The sequence below is a fragment of the Silene latifolia genome, chromosome 9 (genome assembly GCF_048544455.1).
Source record: "Silene latifolia isolate original U9 population chromosome 9, ASM4854445v1, whole genome shotgun sequence".
Classification (NCBI taxonomy): domain Eukaryota; kingdom Viridiplantae; phylum Streptophyta; class Magnoliopsida; order Caryophyllales; family Caryophyllaceae; genus Silene; species Silene latifolia.
Genome location: NC_133534.1, coordinates 168,422,172 through 168,443,126, shown reverse-complemented (window position 1 = coordinate 168,443,126; position 20,955 = coordinate 168,422,172). Strand labels below are relative to the sequence as shown.

The window sequence follows — 20,955 nt, the reverse complement described above, 5'->3', positions numbered from 1 at the left end:
AAGTGGGGGTCGATAATAGATTGCCGACTTTATAAAGCTATGGTGACAGGTTTGTGGCTGGATTTGTTTCCCTTCTCCAAGTTGTTTCACCTGGATAGAGAATGGTCAGACCACTCTCCGATTTGTGTTCATATAGCAAGTAGGAGAGAGGAGGCAGATAGAGAGGCTAGTGTTAGGTTCATATACCTATTATTAGACTCCTCTAATAGTGAACTAATTAACTTCTTAATTATTTGTTCTTAAGAACTAGTGCATGCATAACAAAATAAGAGATTTATAAGAAAAACAATGTCCCTTACATTGTAGGTTGGTTCGAAAATATGGGCACAAGTAAGGTCACCTTCCTTCACTTGTTCTTGAGCTTAATATGATGGATGATCCTCCTAAGACTCCAAGTATAGAAGACACTCCAATAAGTTGCACCCAAGATTCAACCCAAAAATTCCTACTAATATTAACTAGATATGTAGTAGAAATGCTATCTTAATATTACTAATATTTCTAGTATTACTACTTCTAGTAATAGTTGGAGAGTATTAGTATTTGAGAGTTGTTGGAGGATTTTGCATGTGAGGAAATATGAGTGCAAAAACAAGCAAAAAGCAAGAGTGAAAAAATGAGCAACAAGTGCTCTTATTTAAGAGCAAAAAACCGGTTGCTCTCTTGCATGGGGGGAATATTTTTCCTCTTGTTTTTACTTATTTGAATAGTATAGGTAGGGTGTTGTAAGTAGTAGGATGATTAAAGCTTATATGATATGTCACTATCACACTCTTCTCAACCAAAATGAACAAAACAAAAGGAGTATCTTTTGCTCTCCTTTGGCCGGCAATATGGAGCCTTTTAGGTCCATTTTTGCCTTTTGTGTCATTTGTCCCACAAATGCTTATAAGTCATATGTTTAACTATCTTACATAATTAATTATTAATGTAATCATTTAACAATTAAATATTACAATTAATAATATAATATACACTCCACTTTTGAGTAGTGTACTACCATTATATCAATATATAATGGGTTTTACATTTGCTAGTTAGTTAAAATTACAACTCTTTGTAACTTTAAATAACCAATTACCTATACTTCAAAACTTATATAAAACCTCAACTAATTTAGTAACTTAACACTTAATTACTAAATTAAATCTTATTTAATCATATTACAATAAGACGTAAAATCGCACTCCCGTAATTAAGGAATTAATCAATCTGTATCGTATACAATTAATTAAATATCTATTTGGGCCTCATCCTATAGGTGTGACCTAAAGGGATCAACTGACCACCACCGTCGTACGACAGTAATGTCAAACTCTAATTAGCCAATCATTACCAATTAATGATGATTAGTTGACAATATAATGAATCATCCCTTTCGTATTCTTAATATGAGATTAATTATGATATTAAATCATGTGATCGCACTATTGTTGAGGACACATATTCCAACAGCTAGACCTTTCAGATTCGAACAAGAATGGGTAGGAGAAGATGGATGCAAGGAGGCAATTGAGAGAGCTTGTCTAGGAGACGATGGTGATGTGATGACGACTATTCGACGTTGTGCAGCGGAGTAAAAATAATGGAAAGGTATTAACATTGGGAAGGTAGTGCGTGACCTAAAAAAGAAGAGGGAGAGGCTGAAGAGACTCAATGAAGGTGAAAGACGGGAACGAGATGTCCATGGGAGGAAGAAAGTGATCAAAGATATTGCAAACTTGATACGGCAAGAGGAAACCTTCTGGCGTCAGCGTTCAAGGGCGTTGTGGCTACGGGAGGGTGATAAGAATAAGTCTTTTTTCACCGCAAAGCAACACAAAGGTAGACAGAAAATCATATCTCCAAAATTGTTGATGAACATGGGCGTGTGTATGAAAAGACAAGGGATATTGTTGAATGTGTTGCCGCTTTCTTTACAAATTTGTTTAAATCTTCGAGACCAAGGGACTTTGAGGGATTAATGGAGGGATTGATGGAGGGTGTTGGGGATTGGGTTGCTGGTCTAGCTCATTCTGGTATTTTGCCTAGTCATATTTCCTCTATGGCAGTCCAGGGGCAGCTAGCAACTGTTGATAATCTAAAGAAGATAGGGTTCTCTCTTGCAAATAGATGTAGTCTGTGTGAGAGGCAAGAAGAGACACACGAGCATCTGTTTTTTTATGTACAGTTTTTCAACAAGTTTGGTCCTCCATTCTGAAGTGGATGCATATTGATAGACTTGGATCAAGTCTGCAGCACGAGCTCTCTTCACTGGTTGCTAATCAGATGGCTAGGTGGAAAAAATCAATGGTTCCAAGTATCTGTTGCAGCAGTTGTTCACTCCCTTTGGACTGAAAGAAACCATAGAGTCTTTTCCCAAACTCAACAGTCAACACCCTATTCCCACTTTGGTTAGCAAGATCAAATTTCTTATCTCGGTTAGAATGCTCATGAGAAATCATGGGTCTCTTTCTTCTCTTATACGGAGTAATAGATAGCTTAAATGGTTAATGCTTAGAAAGTCTAGTTCTCTTTGGCTAGTTTGATGAATTGTTTATTGGATAGTTTTGCAAATGTATTTTCCTTTCTTTTACAAAGAAATAAAATGATAATTTTTTTTTTAAAAAAAAAGTTATATATTTACCACACTTTGTAAATACTCTGAAATCGCAATTTATTAGTTATCGGTATAAGACGTACGGTATCAAAACTAGATACAAGCTTAAAAGCGGGAAAAGGAGGAAGAGGAGACCAAAAAAACAGCGGGAAAAGGAGGACAGAAGCAAATGATAAGCGGCAAATATTTTGGAGAGGCTAAAACCGAGTTCTTGTTGAAAGAAACGGAATTACGGAGTATTTACGAGTCCATTTTTGAAATAATGGTCAAAAATAAAATATTTGTCGTTTTGGGTCGGTTTTGAAAATATTTGTCAAAATGGTGTCCACGTAGGCTCGGGATTTCTAGACCTGAAACACGCCACTACTAATGGCGTGTTTTGTGAAGGAAACACGCCATTAGTAATGGCGTGTCTTTACAACAATTTTTTAACTCAACTGACTAAACAAAAAAAAAAAAAAAAAAAAAAAAAAAAAAAAAAAAAAAAAATTTACGCAAGACACGCCATAGGGGATGGCGTGTTTCCCCTCCGAAACCCGCCATTCCCAATGGCGTGTTTGTTTTAGTCCATTTTTTAATGAAGTTTCTTTCCCTACTCATTATAAACATGCCATTTGTAGTGGCGTGTTTTAGGTCCGAAAATCCGGCTCACGTGGGACACCATTTTGACAAATATTTTCAAAACCGACCCAAAACGACAAATATTTTATTTTTGACCATTATTTCAAAAATGGATTCAGTATTTACTTACTGCCCTTTTTTATACACCTCCTCAAAGTATAAAAAAAATTAACCTCACCAAAATAATAACCCCTCAATATCCGAAACGTTTTTTCTTATTTAATTTAATTCTCCCTCTTTTCTTCTCCCAGATCTTCTTCAATCAATTTCCCTCAAAACAATCATCCATTCGTCTAACCAAACCCGAATTTCCTCAATCCAATTCTGATTAATTCGCCGATTGTTTGTTTGAAGAATTGTAGGGGTATTAAAAAGGTGGATTATTTATTTTTTGTTTAAATAAAGGATATGAGATTGTTGAATAGATGAAGAAGGATGCCGGAGCTGCGTAGCGGAGCGCGCAGAGGCCGTAATAATCCTAACAACAACAACAATAATAACGAGATTCCGGCGGCGAAGACACGCGGACGGCGTGGACGAGGAGCGGCGGTGAATCGAGGGAGAGGTCGTAGGAATACGAGGCAAGCAGAAGCGACTGCGGCTGCTGTTGCTGTGAAAACAACGCCTTTACAAGTTAGGGAAGTGGTGGCTGAGAAAGAGATGGATGACTTTGATAGCGCTGGTAATGCTGCTGCTGCTGGTGGTGGTGGGACTCCTAATAATAACAACAACAACAATAACGATGATGATCCTTCCACTGCACCTTTACCTGATAAGGTATTCTTCTTCTTCTTGTTACCATTTTACAATTTCCATAATGATTCATGTCCGCTCATCCCCAATTATTATTGTTTTTAGGGTGAAAAAGTTGCAACCTTTGATGCCTAGGATAATCTGTCTGTCTTGTTCTAATTTAGGATACTCATAGGCAGTTTCAAGCTTCATACCATGCTTCATGTTAGCCAGCCATACTTTGTTAATGCCCTCGTATTATGTATAAAACTTTGTGCTTTATATATTCCAGTATTCATTCATTATTATCAAATCAATGCCCTCATACCGTAGTTGTTTATGTTGAGTTATTTGCTTCATAGAACCCGCTTCATTTTTCACTATCTTCACCTTTTTCATATTATGGAGTAGTATATTAGTATGTTGCTTAATGAGGAAGGTTTAACCTTACTTGAATGTACTAGTGTCCCTCGGTTCAGTTATTTCATTCGTTTTTTACTCTACTTCTTTGCATTGCACTAAGCGTAATGGTTCAAAGTAACAAGTGTTTCGACCTCTCTTTCTGTAAGGTTATTGTGAATCTTAGCTTGCTCAAACTCTTGTTCTGCTACTAATATATCTCGCCTTTTTATGATCTAGTTGTTGAGTTTTTTGATTCCGTTGCTTTCTTCTTGCGCACCTATTAGAACTTGTTTTCACATTAATGTTTTAAAGTTTGTTATTGTAGTGGTCAGTAGAGGTTTGTGTGAATATCAGCAACTGTGAGTGCTACATGGATAGAGCTTCCTTTATTTTCATGGTGATCTGCACTTAAGATTTTAGGCGTATGGAAAGGGAGTTTAGATGATGATCATCTGATAATGTCGTCCCACATATGAGAGTGAAACTATGCATTTGATTTGTACCATCAATTGATTGGCTGCTACGTATTCGTTTGGATTGGTTACAGGTGCAGGTTGGTGGTTCTCCAATGTACAAACTTGAAAAGAAGCTAGGAAAAGGTGGTTTTGGCCAAGTCTATGTTGGGAGACATATTGGTGGTAATACTAGGGAACGAACCGGTTCAGGTGCTTATGAGGTACAAACGGTTTTGAGCTTTTTTGGTTCATCAGGGGCTGTAATTGCTGCTAACCTGTTAGTTGTTGACATGAGTATCTTTTGGTGGAGAAGGTGACACAATTGCTTTTTCATTCTTCAGGTAGCATTGAAATTTGAACATAGGAGCAGCAAAGGCTGCAATTATGGACCTCCATATGAGTGGCAAGTCTATAAGTGAGTCCTTTTTTTTAATCTCCCCATGCTTCATGTCTTTATCCTTTGAGCTTATTTATTGAAATGGAGCGAGTATAACATGTTAGATTAATATATGTATTCGTATGACACCTCGCCTCTTCCTCAGCACTCTAGGAGGCAGTCACGGAGTTCCTCGAGTTCATTACAAAGGACGACAAGGCGATTACTATATCATGGTAGGACAATGGATTTTTGGAATATATATATATATATATATATATATATATATATATATATATATATTTGTTGCTTTGAGAAGGTATACTCATTGTGAATTTGTACAGGTTATGGATATTCTAGGACCAAGCCTTTGGGATGTTTGGAATAACAACTCTCATTCGTAAGCTGTTAATTGGAATCCTCTTACCCAACCTCAACCTCTGTTCGCTTCTGTATTATGTGTTTCTGTCTATTTTTACTTACTTTTTTTATCCTACAGAATGTCAATTGAGATGGTTGCCTGCATTGCAATTGAAGCGATTTCCATTTTGGAGAAGATGCATTCCAAAGGGTGAGTAACTCTTTTGTATTGTTTTTTGAGAGATATACCCCTTTTAAGAGAAGACATGAAAATGTGTTTTAACTGGCTGTTTGGTCAAAGCAATTAAGCTAGTTATAAGAATTATGTTGGGAGATATATTTTTTTGATAAACGAAGAAAACCATTTATTGATTTTGGCAGAAGCCTCATTGCTAGCTAGTACTATCATCACTTTGTAAAACTTACCACCTTTATGATCACTTGGTTTTGATCAAATCTTGCTACCTAAATCTTTCTCTCATGTGTTTCCATTTGAGTTGCCAATAATCTTATATACCAACAAAAGTGATCTATTCTGCAATCTATATCATTTTTAATCGATGTAATTTTAAGCGTCATGAATAAATCTCACTTTATTATTAAGCAACTGCATATCATTTTGTATTTTGGGGTAGTCCTCAACATTCAGGGATAAAACTTTCACCGAACAATTGATCATCATATTAGCTTTTGCTATTAGAGGTAAAAATATGGGAAATACTGTTTCAAACAACCCTAGTTATATCCTTTTTTAGTGGTCTATTGGGAACAAATGTAGTAATTGGAAAATGCTACTATGTTAATCGTGGTGTTAGCTTTGAAAAGAAAAGTCAAAGGACATTTTATCTCAAGTTTAGAGATTAGAATGAATCATTAGCAATAATGTAACCCACTAAAGTTATCTTCTACAAATAAAGAAATTAAATTAAAGTACCAAACAATATTGCAGATGACGTTGCAGGATTTTTTATCCAAATCTTGACTTGAGATGATCTTGACTTGAGATGAAAAGAGCATTATCAAATGGATTATTTAAAGTAAAAAAAGGCATAAGATATCTCTTATGTAAAGGCATTGTTATTTTTTTGGGTTTAAAAGAGTTGAATTGAACTCAAATATTAATGGAGCTAAATGAATTGGAGGGATCGGAAGCCTGTTCTTTTGGGTTGAGTGAAACTAAGTTGAACTGAATCGAATTTTGTTAAGATAAATAGAGCTCAAATAAGCTGAGCTGAATTGAGTTGTACTGGATGAAGCTGGACTGAATCAAATTTTGTTAAATAAATAGAGTTGAAATAAGTTAAGCTGAACTAATTGAGTTGTATTAAACTGAAGTGAACTGAATTGAATTGTACTAAACTGAAGTGGACTGAAGTGAGCTCAATAAGAGATGAAATTAATTAAGCCGAAAAGAACATGGTCTAAGATTAATTTGTGAAACGAGGAGCTGAACTGAATTGAATTGAATAAAGCTGAATTGAACTAAAACAAGTTGAAATTAAGTAGAAAGAACAAAAGCTCAATACTCTTAATTCCATTCAACAACTATATTTAAAAATATGACATGTTATCACACAGAAAATGATTAGCTTTATACATAGTGTATATTGTTGGGTGATTGATTAACTTGTGATTTCATAAAATATTATCTTTTTGCAATTTTCGTCCGTCTCAAGGCCTTTAATTAGAATACGTCTTGCAAAGAATAAAAAAGCGAGCAAATGATTGGGTCTAGATGCAGGAAAAAGATGTACGTAAAGCTTTGACTTTCAGTTTTGCCCTTGAAACTACCACCATTAATTTTGACAAGCCGTAAATAAGATATACCTGTAATTCAAAGTAGTTATAATAAAGGTTATGCAATATACGTATGTAAGGCTCTTTTAGATAAGTATCCGAAAATCCAATTTTAATGAGTAGTTGAAAATCCAAATTCTAGTGATAGCGGCCAAAGAATGGTTGATGCGGGAACCCCAATAATACTACTCATGCAATTGTGATATTACTGTTGATATGGCTGATAAAACTGCGTTGTTCATACCATTCGACTTGTAAGTGTGTAAGTTGTAACTACGAATACCTTTGCTAGTGTTTATATTACAAAATTCTTTGAATCCAATGTCCTGACAATCCTTTTATTGTATATGAACATCTGAAGTATCGACAATGGAATCGAGAAAGACAGACATGGTATTTTACCTGCATACCGTGCCTTCATCTATTTGAGAAATAAAGTATCTTGCTCTTTGGGTCATTAGTAAATTGAACGGTCCAACTATTTGCATCTTGTACCAACTTAGAGTTAAAATTGCTTAATAACGTGCATGTTTTGTTTATTACGAAGAAGGCATCTTTTTGGTGGGAGTAGTACTGTATGCTTTTTTTAATGATTAATTTGATCATACAACTCTATTATAATCCACTTATCATCCAGTAACCACTATTATAAATGATCTCGTCCCATGTCTTTGGCTTTGTGTCAAACCAAAGCAAAATAGTTGATCGGGGACTCGGGGTGGAGGGAGTATATAACATATACTTGTAGATTGAATATAGAAGATGTACTTGTTATGAATTAGGACCACATTTATAACACAATCTCTTAAAAAACACACTCGTTAACATTATAATTGTATATTGTTGTCATAGTCATATCATAGCGTATATTATTTGAAAATTTCTTCTCGGAAAAGCAACAAATTTTAGTTGTAGGTTATTAAACGCATACCTTTAATCAATACTCCATAATAAATTATTCGACGACCGACGAATCCCATATTTACATGCACAATTAATTGCAAAAAACATCGTTAGAGATCTTAATTACTTTATATCTTGTAACATGCATCTAAGGAAAAGCAACTATATGATGTGTAAGAAATTAGAGAAGTGACGGAAATAATAGAAATTCGAGATGTGACGAAAATAATAGAATTTGATTCCATGATTTACAACGTTCATGCATTATATATGCTTTTCATGTTTACAACTATTTGATGTTTAGTAGAAGTCTTTGTTTGTTTAAAATATTTACAATACATTGTTTAATCATTATTAAAAGGAAGACTTTGAGATGAATATGAGTACGTGCACACTTCGTATTTGGCAAATCCCAATGTTCAACTCCTCTTCAATCTTTCTCTTTTATTTTTCCCACCCTTTCTAAATCTTCTACCAATCACAAATACAATTTTCATTATTTACCTAATAGACGGAATTGTAAAAAACTCACACATTTGCAACCCCATATTCATATTCAAATGATATGTTGATTCGAAGGATGACAGAGAAATATAAAACAAGAAAACAATTAAGTGAAAGCAGAGGAAGCCTACTTTTATTGAAATCTCCTAAGAGGTTATGAGAAGTGCATATCAGGCAACAAAACATATAACTTGGCCAGAGGTTTCAACGTTTGACAGCATCCAATTTATTTGATCAGGAAATTTTTGTGAAATGCTTCGCAAATGTGACGTGAGGCTCTAATATTTTTAATATTTTATAGTAATTTCAGAAGGTTTTATACATATTGTACGTTTTAGTAAAGTGCACGTACTAGATAACAGTAATTGAAATTTTTCATTGATTAAGAGGTGGAGTTAAAATTTTCCCGTTAGTATCTCAAACCGTGTCGTAAATGCTTCCAGATGTTAATCAGTTTGATGTTGATTATTCATTTCTTGGTGTGTAAATTGATATATTTTGAATATTTTAACAAATTCTGTAGATATGTGCATGGAGACGTGAAACCTGAGAATTTTCTGCTTGGCCCGCCTGGAACACCCGATGAGAAAAGATTATTTCTTGTCGACCTTGGGTTAGGTGAGTTGAATTGTTTCTTCTTAACTGTTTTGGAGCTCGTGATTGTTAGGGCTTTGCTTTAGTTTGTAAAGTTCTGTTCTCTATTTGCAGCTACAAAATGGAGAGATACCACAACCGGACTGCATGTTGAGTATGATCAACGACCAGATGTTTTCAGGTCTAAATGTCTAATCAGTTACTATATTTTAATGGATTGACTGTTATCAATTGATTACATCGTGTTTATTTTACCATATTGGGAACCCTTATTACTTCAGGGGGACTGTACGATATGCTAGTGTTCATGCACACCTTGGGAGAACTGGCAGCCGTAGAGATGACCTGGAATCACTTGCATACACACTTATTTTTCTTCTCCGTGGCCGGCTTCCTTGGCAGGGGTTTCAGGTATATGCTCAATTGTCTGTCATATGCTCTTTTGTATTCTCAAGAATTACATGTGTTTTTTTATATATATATTATTTGTAATTAATTTCAGGGGGAGAACAAAGGATTTCTTGTATGCAAGAAGAAAATGGCAACGTCTCCTGAAAGCCTGTGCTGTTTTTGTCCCCTACCTTTCCGACAATTCGTAGAGTATGTTGTAAATTTGAAGTTTGACGAAGAGCCCAACTATGCAAAGTATGTTTCTTTGTTTGATGGGATTGTTGGGCCTAATCCAGACATTAGACCAATCAACACAGATGGTGCCCAGAAGGTATTGCCTATGAAATTTGTTTCTTGTAATCTTCTCATTGAGCTATCAGCTCCTACACTTGTATGATTGCTAATAGTATGCGTCTTTTCAAAGTTGATACATCAAGTTGGGCATAAGAGAGGCCGATTGACGATGGACGGTAATAATGATGATGATGATGATGATGATGAGCAACCGAAGAAGAAAATTCGGATGGGAATGCCTGCTACTCAGTGGATTAGTATTTACAATGCTCGCAGACCAATGAAACAAAGGTAAAATAGCTGAAACCTTTAGATGAAGAATGTCGTTTATAAGGTATTACATTAATCATGTAAATGGTAATGGAAACCTGTTCTGTTCCAGGTATCACTATAACGTTGCCGATAACAGGCTTGATCAACATATTGAGAAAGGAAATGAAGATGGGTTATATATTAGCTGTGTCGCTTGTTGTTCAAATTTATGGGCATTGATAATGGATGCTGGCACTGGCTTCAGTGATCAAGTTTATGCACTTTCACCTCATTTTCTGGACAAGGTATTTTTATTATGCTTGGAAATTTTTGGATTTTACTCTTCTACATGACTACATCTATTGCCATTGGAAAAGAAGTAATTTGCATGATTTATTCTTTGGATTTGTTCTCATGTTCTCTACTTCATACGCATTTTTGTAGGAGTGGATTATGGAGCAGTGGGAGAAGAACTACTATATTAGTGCAATTGCTGGAGCTCAAAATGGTCGCTCATTGGTTGTCATGTCCAAGGGTATGGAAAGAACAAATTCAAAAAAAAAAAAAAAAAAAAAAGGAATTTATGTGAGAGAGAGTCTTGACCTTCTAACCAATTAATTAAATGAGGAATATTTCAAGTATCTCGGTTGGTCTCATATGTGAGGCCTTCTCATAAAATTCACGGCTAGGTTTTATCTTCTGTTTTGCACTTGGAAGACAGTGAGATGTTCCTTTATTTCTTAATGTTTCTTTACTTTCCATTCTGTACTTCCAGGCACTCAGTATTTGCAGCAGTCTTACAAAGTTAGCGATGCATTCCCATTCAAGTGGATTAACAAAAAGTGGCGTGAGGGTTTTTACGTCACTTCCATGGCCACCGCCGGAAGTCGTTGGGCAGTTGTGATGTCTCGTGGCGCGGGATTTTCAGATCAGGTTCGTCTATGAGTATTTTAATGTCATTCTTTATGAAATTCATTTATTTGGCTTGTCTAATTACACTTATTTATATGCGTCGGTCTTACATGTGAGAATAACCTATTAACCCTATATACTCTTTATTGCAGGTTGTGGAACTAGATTTCTTATATCCTAGTGAGGGTGTTCATAGAAGGTGGGATTCTGGTTACCGTATCACATCAACCGCAGCGACTTCGGACCAGACTGCTCTAGTTCTTAGTATCCCGAGAAGGAAACCTTCAGATGAAACACAAGAAACTCTTCGGACGTCAGCATTTCCTAGCACCCATGTCAAAGTAATTAATGTTAAAATTCTTCCAGACCTTCATTGTTGCTTTGCTCTTCTGGGTTTTTATAAGGTTGTTATTAATTGTGTGCTTCATGCAGGATAAATGGGCAAAAAATCTATATATTGCCTCGGTTTGTTATGGAAGAACTGTCTCTTGAGATGCTAGCATTCCCCGATACTGAAATGTAGGATTCACATTTGAAGACATAATCTTGGGGATCTGGCATCTCTATGTATGTGAAACCACTATGTGGTTTCTTTGAGTCTGATATTGAACCTGTGCATTGCATGTGTTGCCATGTTGCCAATGTCGGGATGTCTGTGAAATTTCATATTCGGTGGGATGGAGGCATGTTGACGAGTTTGTATAGTCTTTTGAACTTCTGGACTTGGTCGGTTAGTGATCAAGCATCTTTCAATTGTCAAAACTTTTTTCTACCTGTAAAGATTATTACAGGGGCCATTACCCTTTTCTCCTTTTCTTTGTCCTCCCTTACAACTGTTGTATCTGTAGCCCGTGTCTATTGTAGCTTTGGCTGACAAGAAGACAGTTGTACTATGTGTAGTATGACTAATATTGATTTGATAGTAATATTGATTTGATAGTGCTGGCTCTGTATTCTGCTAGTATTGATTTTGATCTGCTTTTTTTTTTCTCTGTTTCTTTGGAACTGTTGGTTACGGCCTTACGGGTTTATACAAGGTCTACTAAAGGGAAGGTTCCTTGTGAACTCTCTGGTTAGTCTTCTGCCTCATATTAACGAATTTACCTTTGAGCCGATTCAAAAACTTATTACACCAAAGTAGCTTGTTACATCTCATTTTGTAAGTAGTTGGTAAGTACATAGCTTATTTGTTAAACTTTAAAAAGGCTAACTAAAATGAAAAGCTACCTAGGCTAGGTTAGCATGTGATAAATAAACTATGGAGTACTTGTTTTTATCTATTTTCCTTTTTTACCCCTTTAATTATTCGTGAATTTCTTGTAATTCACGGGACTTTTCTGAATTCTCTTTATTTTTATGTACGAGAATATTTGTTGTGATTGTGTTTTTTTGTTTTCTTTCTTCGGGGCGGTTTATATTGTCAATATTGAGTTGTCTCAAAAGTTTGTTATATAAGTGGAGAAATTCTTGGATATACTACTGATTCCAATATAAACAATTGGAATTACTTTTTTTTTTCCTATCTTCTTTTTATAGAGTAATTTAATCAAAAATAAATAAATAATTGGAACGGAGTACATCTCTAGACTGAGTTTGAAGTTGACGATACTCATCAATGAACAACAAAGTTTTTTTCAAGTGGATAATTTTTAGCCTTCTCATTAGTCATGCAATTTAGATTCTACTCCCTCTCTTCCATTCATTATACATTTATATGACTAAAATACCCATATAAAAGTTAAGAGAACAAGAGTTGACTCGAGTGGTAAGAGCTCCCCTACTCCAACCATATGCGCTCATTTAAACAAAAAGAAAAAATATAAAAGGTAAACAAATGATTGAGAGTTGAAATAGATGGATTGAGACTTAAACGTCATCAAGCTCCACAAGTTCATTTGAATGTGGTAAAAGATCTTTCAGACCTCAAGCTCTTGTATAAGACCATATTACAGTGAGACCAATTCGAATACTCGTTTTTTACATGTACTCCGTATTTATTTATATTTAACTAGTTCTTGTACCCGTGCACTGCACGGGTGGCTATGAAATGTGTTGATCGAAGTAGATAGTGCGTATGGTTTTTTTGTTGTGAAAGTCAAAGTTTAGTTCATTAGTAGATTTTAAATAAACTTCTAAAAGTTATTTTGTTTATGCATATGTTTGTGAAGTTATATTTCGTAAGTTTATTTATAGTACTTTGTGATATTTTTTTTAACTTGTTAAATCTTGCTAGAAGAATTTTTTTTATTATAATCTTAAATTATCCAAAGATAAGAAAATAAAAGTAACACAATAAAAAATTAAATGCTGAAAGTACACCAAATTGATAAATAGTACTCCAGTGAGATCCACCTCGAACCCGAGCAAACCCGGTCTGATAGGATCTGAAAATGTTGCAAACTGAAACTGACCCGACGTTTCCCGATGATACTCCGTAACCCGTGAAAGTATGAAATCGACCCGACTTGAACCGATAATAACCCGTAACCCAATAAAACCCGATTAACGACGACTCAAAACTGAGTACGACCTGAAACCGAGTCCTACACGATCTGAGATGACATGTATCACGATTCACGAATTGATCCGATAAATGTTTTGACTCTACCATACCTAATTTGATCCGACATCTGACCTGACCCGAAAGAGAACCCGAAATTGACTCAAAAGGTAACCCAAGTTGACTCGATTCGAAATCTAATCTGACATTTACTCGAAATATAATTCAAACGAAAAGTCAAGCCGATAAAGAAAAAAATAAATCAGCATTATGAACGACTTATAAAGCACTTAAAAGTAACTTACCTAATAATCTCGTTCAATAATGACCATAACTCAACTCAAAGTGTGAATATAATCAAAAAAAAAAAATTGACCTTATAATGAATTGATGCCCGAAACCAAGCAAAACCCGCCCAAACCCTTCAAATTATCATAATTACATGATTCGATAACGACCGTCTCAACAATGAGCCTGCCTGATAATAACTGACTCGACCAAATCCGACCCGACAAATTTATCTAAACAGCCTTACCCGACAATGATTTGAACCCAACCAATACCCAAGCTAAGAATCGATCCAACTAACCCAACCTGAACGTAGCCATGATCATATATGAGCTGAACAACCCTCAGTGACACCTCCAATACATTATTAGTTTTATTATTACTGCATTTACACATAAAAAATGTGACGTCTTAGCACTCTAGAATGTTACATAGTACTCGTAGTTACTTTGCTTATGTGAATTGCACACTGTTATAAGATCATTAACCACAATTTTTTGTTTGACTCATAGCTTCCCACTAACTGATGCTTGTTTCCTATGATAGTGCCCATAATGGTAACTCTGGTAGCATAATACTTTTGGACATGTTGAAATGAAAGTGGATGGAGGTTTGTTTTTTTTTTTTTTTTTTTTTTTTTACAATGGAGTTGTTTTAATGTAGAATACGAAAAATTTGTATTCCAAGCTTGATATTTTAAATGTTATGATTTACAGAGTGTGTATAGAAGAAAAGAAAAAGTAAAGTTAAGTAGTATTATGCTCAATTTTAGGTGAGATTTAAGGCTCGAATTTTGATTAAAACTTTAAAAGGAAACTATCTTTATAAATATAGATTTATGATTGGGAAATTATAGTATATAATTAGGGAAAGTTATTGACATTAATTAGGTAATGGTATTGACATTAATTAGGTTAGTAAATATTGAAAAAGTCAAGTCGTTTTTGTTTGATTTTAACTTGATAAGATTCCTTTTTAAAGACAATTAATTAGTTATTATAGACGGTAGTTAATAATTTTTTTGGGTTGTACTTTTTCACATACGGATTTTACTCTTTCACATACGTTTTTTACGAATTTACCTTTGTCATTTTTCATACCTCCCACGTTTGAGTTTCTTTCTCCTCCCTTCACCTTCTTTTCCTTCACCTACCTCCGGCTAGCACTTAGTCCAACCTTACTCCGGTCGAGTTGTGGTCTGGACGCCCATGCTCCGGCCAAACTACCCTTAGCCGCCGTCTCCTTTCCCGGCCTTCTCAACCTGTCCGACCACCCCGCTATCGCCGTACCCGACCCTCCCTTACCCAGATCTTCCTTCCCCAACGCCCCACCACCATTATTATTATTATTATTGAACCCGTCCAAATCTTCGTTCCATAGTATTGTTGATTTGCTGCACTATAACACGTACTATGAAACTTGTCTAAAACAGAATGTGAGTATGCAGTTTGCTATGTTTGATTCCACTTTGCTCTCTACACTTTGCTCTTTTGATTATCTAACGCAGCTTCGATGTTCTCCATTATTCTCAGAGCAATTAGTTTATGATTTATTGTTCAAATTCTTAGATCTGAGGGATTAGATTCGGTTTTAGAAAAAGTAATACGAATTAATTTGTTTAGATTTAGGAAAAGGGTATGATATGGAAAATTTATGAAAAAGTGCATGTGAAAGAGTAAAATCCGTATGTGAAAAAGTAACTCCGTTTTTTTTTATCAAAATGATTTTCAGTCATTCAAATTTGTGTCCTATTTTTGTAGAGAATTTTCGTAGAATGTTTTTTTTGAGACACCAATTTCAGTAGAATATTTTTAACTTGATAAGATTCCTCTTTAAAAACTCATGTATGATTGCATAATTTTTGGGACGTGCTAAATCCCGCACACAATTTTACTAAATCCCGCACATTTTTTCATCTTATTCCGAGTTTACCCCCCTCATTTCTAACCCTAATTTCTCACTCTCACAGATGAAGAAATCAAAAATCCCAAAAAAAATCTCCAGCAACAACCAACCGCCAACAACCCTCACCCACCACTGCCACCGCCGACCACCCATCGCCGCCCCATCCCCGCACCGATCACCCCTCCCTGCCCCCTTACCCGCGCTGACCGCCCTCTGCCCACCATGCTCATCGCCTAGACACACATCGAAGGTGTTTGCATTTGATTTACCTTTAGTCGTAATGAAGGTGTTGGATAGACGGCGAGGTTGGGATGGAGTTGACGGCGAGGCGGAAGGAGGTCGGCGCCGAGGGCAGGCGGCCGGTGCTGGTGGGGAGGGTGATGGGTTGTCGGGATTGAAAATTTGGGTGCTTTTTTTTTTCGTTTTTCTTTTCTTTTTTTAAATGAAGGGTACTGGTGGAAAAAGCGGGCAAAATGTGTTGGATTGAGTAAAATAGCGTGTTGGATTTAGCAATTGCGTAATTTTTAAGTCTTGGAATATATTTTGTCCATAATTTATATACCATAATTAATATATACCAAAATCTTTACTTATACTTTTTTTTATTTTTTATTGTTAAATATTCTGGGGCCTGCATACACGTGGCAATAAGATGGGGTGTGACACGTGACAATCAACGGGGTGGGCGGTTATTCCTTTAATATTCGGGCAAGTTCATATTATACTTGTTAGATTCGGGTAAGTTCTGTACATTATTTTCTCAAAAAAAAAAAAAAAAAAAAAAATTCTTCCCATGACCCGTTTTCAGCAATGCGAGGGACAAATACCAATTGCACTAGGGAGTATGAATGGGATTTACACAAAATTTAACTCCCCATGACATCTTATTGAGATAGTGCCCAGTCCGGACATTAATCTTCCATAGACCCGGCAACTCCTGCAATACAATTTGATGTTGTATTGCTACTTGTTCGATCATTCACAAGCCATTAGGGCCCCAAAAAATCACCCTCCAAAATGATCAACCTATATGTGGTATGCAAGCTTCAGCAATGCCCTAAATTTTTGAATAATAAAAATAGTGATGCAGAACGACCACTGAAACGCCATTTCTATCATTGTATGTGACACAACTGTTGCAAACGAACACTTTCCTGTTTAAAAATAAGATGAAAAATATTATGAGATTATATATTATACAACAATGCCTGAGATGGTGTTTAAACATTACAGAAAAGTGAATATGGGATTGCAATTTAGAAAAAACGACGCCTTATATGGGCATCGTAAACAGCAAATAATCAAAGGGGAGATTAGGGGGTTCAGTAAAAGATCATCATTACAATTGCATCAAAAATTATTGACGACTGCTACTTCATAAAATAAAAAGTGCAGCAGTTAGCCATTTTATTCATGCATCATATTGCAAAGCTAAAGAATAGAAACTTTTAATCCATCGGACAAACTATTTAGAAAACTCGGGTAATTGGTACTTGCCTCAATATCATCATGGTTGTACTGAATCAAGAAGATGCATCTACATCCCCTTATATCATGCATTTTCCGTTTGATATCTAATATTCGAGCATCATAATATACCGCCTGATCTTTTCTTTCCTGTTCGATGGAAAGTGCGAGATTACAACATAATAATAATAGAGCAAAAATAATGAAAAAATAATAAGAACGAACAAGGTTACAATTTACCTGAAGGCAGAGCTTGACATCCCCAACATTTACCTTTTGACATTCCCAATTCTCAAGCGGAATCGAACGCTCTCGCACATCATTTTTCACATTAATCCACTCGTCCTCATCGGGACCGAACCCCACAAACCTTACACGAACTTCCTGCGTTATATATTTACACAAATAAGACGCAAGTATACCGTAAAACATGTTATTTCACCCCTATGAAAAAGTTTCCTCAATGTAACTACTACCCATACTATGTACACTGTAATTTATGGTATCATGACTGTAGGAGTGTTTCCAATGGAAGGATGTATAGTATCTCACTTTAGAACTGTTTTAAAAACGTTTTCTGCTAGCTTGTGAAACACAGATCTCTTACAACATTTGATTGAGAACTAGATGAATGTAAAAGAAAAACCTGTGTAAACAAAACCTTGAAACAAAGTGACAAATAACCGTTTTTAGAATATGTGATTTCTGTAAATACCTAGATTACTATCACATCACCGTATGTATGAATCATGCAACATGCCCAAATTGCAAACACAACGTTAAAAAAAAAAAAAAAAAAAAATCATATCCATATAGATACTTTGGCACTCGCAAACTCATGGACATGGTACGAATGGCATTCTCCTTCTCGAAGGAGAAACAAAAAATTGTACACAAGAAATTTATAAGCGTGTAATATACATAATTAAGCCATTCAAAAACCACAAATTGGAAGTGGAAAAAAGACAAACAAATGCTGGTCTCTTACAGCTTCACCTGAGCTTGTAAACCTATGAGTTATGAACCTTTCTACATCATACCTGTTGAGAAGAAGCAAGGAAGCATAATGAACCTGGGAAACAATTACATAATTTTGAAAAAATACAATCTTAGAACACGTTGGATCATTCGTGGACTTTGCAAGAGAGTTGACAAATAAAATTTACACAAACTGTTAGCCCTTTACATCAGTCCTTACCAGGCACCATCAGTTGAAGATTTAGCCTCAAACTTCAATTCCGATAAGTCCTGTATTTTCTTACCCGCTGCCCAAAACAACAAAGGCAACAGAAATAAATATAATGTTACACTAGCCCCTTTTTATAGCTTTTGGATAAAGCAAATACCAAAAGCACAAAAGTTTGGTAATTCAAAATTTTAAGTGAGTGAGAAGCTCAAGAAAATTGCTTTGCAGAAGAAGAATGACATTAGAAGTGCAGCCAGCTAGTTTAAATAGGAAGTGAAACAATATGAAGCAGTTGAAAAGACTAGGTTATCAAAAGTGGAGGTGTGAAATTGTTGAAAGTGAGAGTACATAGCAAAACGACCATCAGGGACGAAAGACCGTACCTACACTAGAACTAGTCGAGGCTAGGAAAATAAAAGTTACAGCCTTACAGTTGACACATGTATATTTTAACAAAATTTTAAAAGGTATATTTTCCAACGACATATTTTTGAGTAACGAATGTTTAAAAGAAGCCACAAATAGAAGAAAGAGTTAATCCGTATTAGAGAAGTCATCGCCATATACAAAGCCCAGTTATCCAAAATTCTGCAACTACCCAATTACCAAACAAACTAATTGATCAGCCATGGTGTCTAATCTCGCCCAATGCTAAACATGGAACATCCCACTGAAAAGAATATGGCATTTCAGAAGATATATATCTCATGAGGCCAAAATCTAAACAATCATCGGGAAGGATAAACAAATACCATATGAGATTCTTACTTAGTAACAGAAACTACTTATTTTTAGCAGTTTGAGGTAAATTTAAAGGATATGTAACTTCAAGAAACTCATAAATTTAGAATTACAACCTCATTTACGCATTTAAACAAGAGAACAAAAAATGAGGTACCTTTATGGACTAGATTAGTTGCATTTGTCTTCTTAGAATCGGAGTCATCTACACGAGCACCCAAATTAGACAAATCATGTGAAGGGTTCATTTCCTCAACATTCTTAGATGGCGGAGTTGCTCTTACTGGACAAACTTGCAGTCGGTTTTGGAACCAACTTTGCACCTACAATACAGCTGATGCAGTTAACAACAACCAACAGAGATGGCATTAGAATATGTTTTAGAAGTATGAAAACATGAGAAAGCAATCACCTCAGTCCACTTTACAATTGGTTTGCCAGCTCGTCCAGCAGAACAACTGCGGAAAACATTATAAAATTGCGAGTTAAAGGAGGTCTCCAAGATGCAAAAACCTGAATACAACTTTTCCGCGGCTGCAGTAAATAACCCTCATTTGACTTCAGTCTCCTCGGTAAAGAGGTCAAATAGAACTCATTGACTGAAACCGGGGAGAATACTAAGGCCTCGTTTGGTTACCACATTAAAAACGGGGGAATTGGAAAATCCCATGAATTGGGAAAATGGAAGTTGTTTGTTTACCCAAAATCCCATGAATTCTATTTTCCTAGGCATTCTCAACTCCCCCATAATGGAGGAGTTTAATTACCGGTAGTTGGAAACTCCTGTGTCAATTGAACTCCCGGATGCCAACCAAACGTATTTTAGGCAATTCACATGAATTGTCCAATTCATGTGCTTTGTAAAAACATGGGAAATTAATTCCCACGAGACCTAAAAAGTGGGCCTAATTCGTCTAAACAGACATCATCTGCAATTTGTATAGAACTGACCTAAAACTCTTTGCAAATTTTTGGCAAAAATCCCGATGAATCGACATTTCTCCATATTTGGTATACAAACTCTCAAGTTTTGCAATCTGCAAGCAAGGGTTTTGGGATATTCAATCATTCCATTTGAAGAAAGCGGAATTACACAGAAATTGTTCGTGTTCCGGCAATCAGCATTCAGCATTCAGCAATGTGCAACACAAATACGACAATGTAGTTGACAACAACTAAATAATTCATCATTAACAGCCAAATTATCCAATAGTAATATAAGTAATAGGGTAAACTCGATTATATAAATTCAAAAATTTTAACTAAAACATTCGAATTTTCATTGTTCCGGGGTGAATCGATTAAGACTACCATTCATAAAATGTAGATATAAATTTGGAGAGCAAACAACAGAAAACCAAATTTAAAGTAAAAATGAAAACCCAGATACAAAAATTGAAAATAAGAATGAGCAGAAGAAAAAGACGGTTACTTCAGCATCAGTGAAACCAGAAAAGACCTTTCTTTCTCTGTGTCTAAGTCGAACCATTGCTTTGCTTTGGTTATTGTTATTGGTTTTTGTTCCAAGGAATGAAAAAAAGTTTGAAACTTTGTAATTAGGCAGCAAAAACCCTACTTAATTTCGAGTATCATTTTATTATTACTTGTATTTGTTTTTTTTCTAAATGGAGCAGTTTTTATGTTTTATAGTCAGAGGTAAGAGCGACATTTACTGAC

The 20,955-nt window shown here is 35.4% G+C and overlaps 2 protein-coding genes across 3 annotated transcripts; one reads left to right on the top strand and one right to left on the bottom strand.

The window, feature by feature from the left end:
* Positions 1-3,339: 3,339 nt before the first annotated feature.
* LOC141600196 (casein kinase 1-like protein HD16) lies at positions 3,340-12,130 on the top strand. The gene is made up of 16 exons (XM_074420383.1): positions 3,340-3,997; positions 4,902-5,030; positions 5,151-5,224; positions 5,352-5,421; positions 5,530-5,585; positions 5,685-5,756; positions 9,273-9,367; positions 9,458-9,524; positions 9,625-9,754; positions 9,846-10,064; positions 10,158-10,318; positions 10,410-10,584; positions 10,724-10,814; positions 11,055-11,212; positions 11,344-11,532; positions 11,624-12,130. Exons 1-16 carry the CDS (start codon positions 3,656-3,658, stop codon positions 11,681-11,683), a joined length of 2,088 nt encoding a protein of 695 aa, XP_074276484.1. The 5' UTR covers positions 3,340-3,655; the 3' UTR covers positions 11,684-12,130.
* A 4,556-nt stretch (positions 12,131-16,686) lies between these two features.
* Positions 16,687-20,955, bottom strand: LOC141600195 (protein SAWADEE HOMEODOMAIN HOMOLOG 1-like). 2 transcript variants are annotated; one of them, XM_074420382.1, is made up of 9 exons: positions 20,738-20,955; positions 20,230-20,315; positions 19,691-19,736; positions 19,436-19,601; positions 18,550-18,616; positions 18,340-18,391; positions 17,592-17,735; positions 17,382-17,501; positions 16,687-17,038 (listed from the first exon to the last, which is right to left on the bottom strand). In XM_074420382.1, exons 1-9 carry the CDS (start codon positions 20,765-20,767, stop codon positions 17,000-17,002), a joined length of 750 nt encoding a protein of 249 aa, XP_074276483.1. In that variant the 5' UTR covers positions 20,768-20,955; the 3' UTR covers positions 16,687-16,999. The 2 variants fall into 2 exon arrangements, with proteins under 2 accessions (XP_074276483.1, XP_074276482.1); XM_074420381.1 differs by having other exon boundaries at positions 20,711-20,952.

Excerpts from the sequence above, each read along its gene's own strand:
- LOC141600196 (XM_074420383.1), top strand. The coding sequence starts at position 3,656 with ATGCCGGAGCTGCGTAGCGGAGCGCGCAGAGGCCGTAATAATCCTAAC. Across the intron at positions 5,422-5,529 it reads AAGGCGATTACTATATCATG|GTTATGGATATTCTAGGACC; the intron begins GTAGGACAATGG and ends GAATTTGTACAG. Across the intron at positions 5,757-9,272 it reads GAGAAGATGCATTCCAAAGG|ATATGTGCATGGAGACGTGA; the intron begins GTGAGTAACTCT and ends CAAATTCTGTAG.
- LOC141600195 (XM_074420381.1), bottom strand. The coding sequence starts at position 20,767 with ATGGTTCGACTTAGACACAGAGAAAGAAAGGTCTTTTCTGGTTTCACT. Across the intron at positions 20,316-20,710 it reads CTGGTTTCACTGATGCTGAA|ATTGCAAAACTTGAGAGTTT; the intron begins GTAACCGTCTTT and ends CCTTGCTTGCAG. Across the intron at positions 17,502-17,591 it reads ATGTCAAGCTCTGCCTTCAG|GAAAGAAAAGATCAGGCGGT; the intron begins GTAAATTGTAAC and ends TCCATCGAACAG.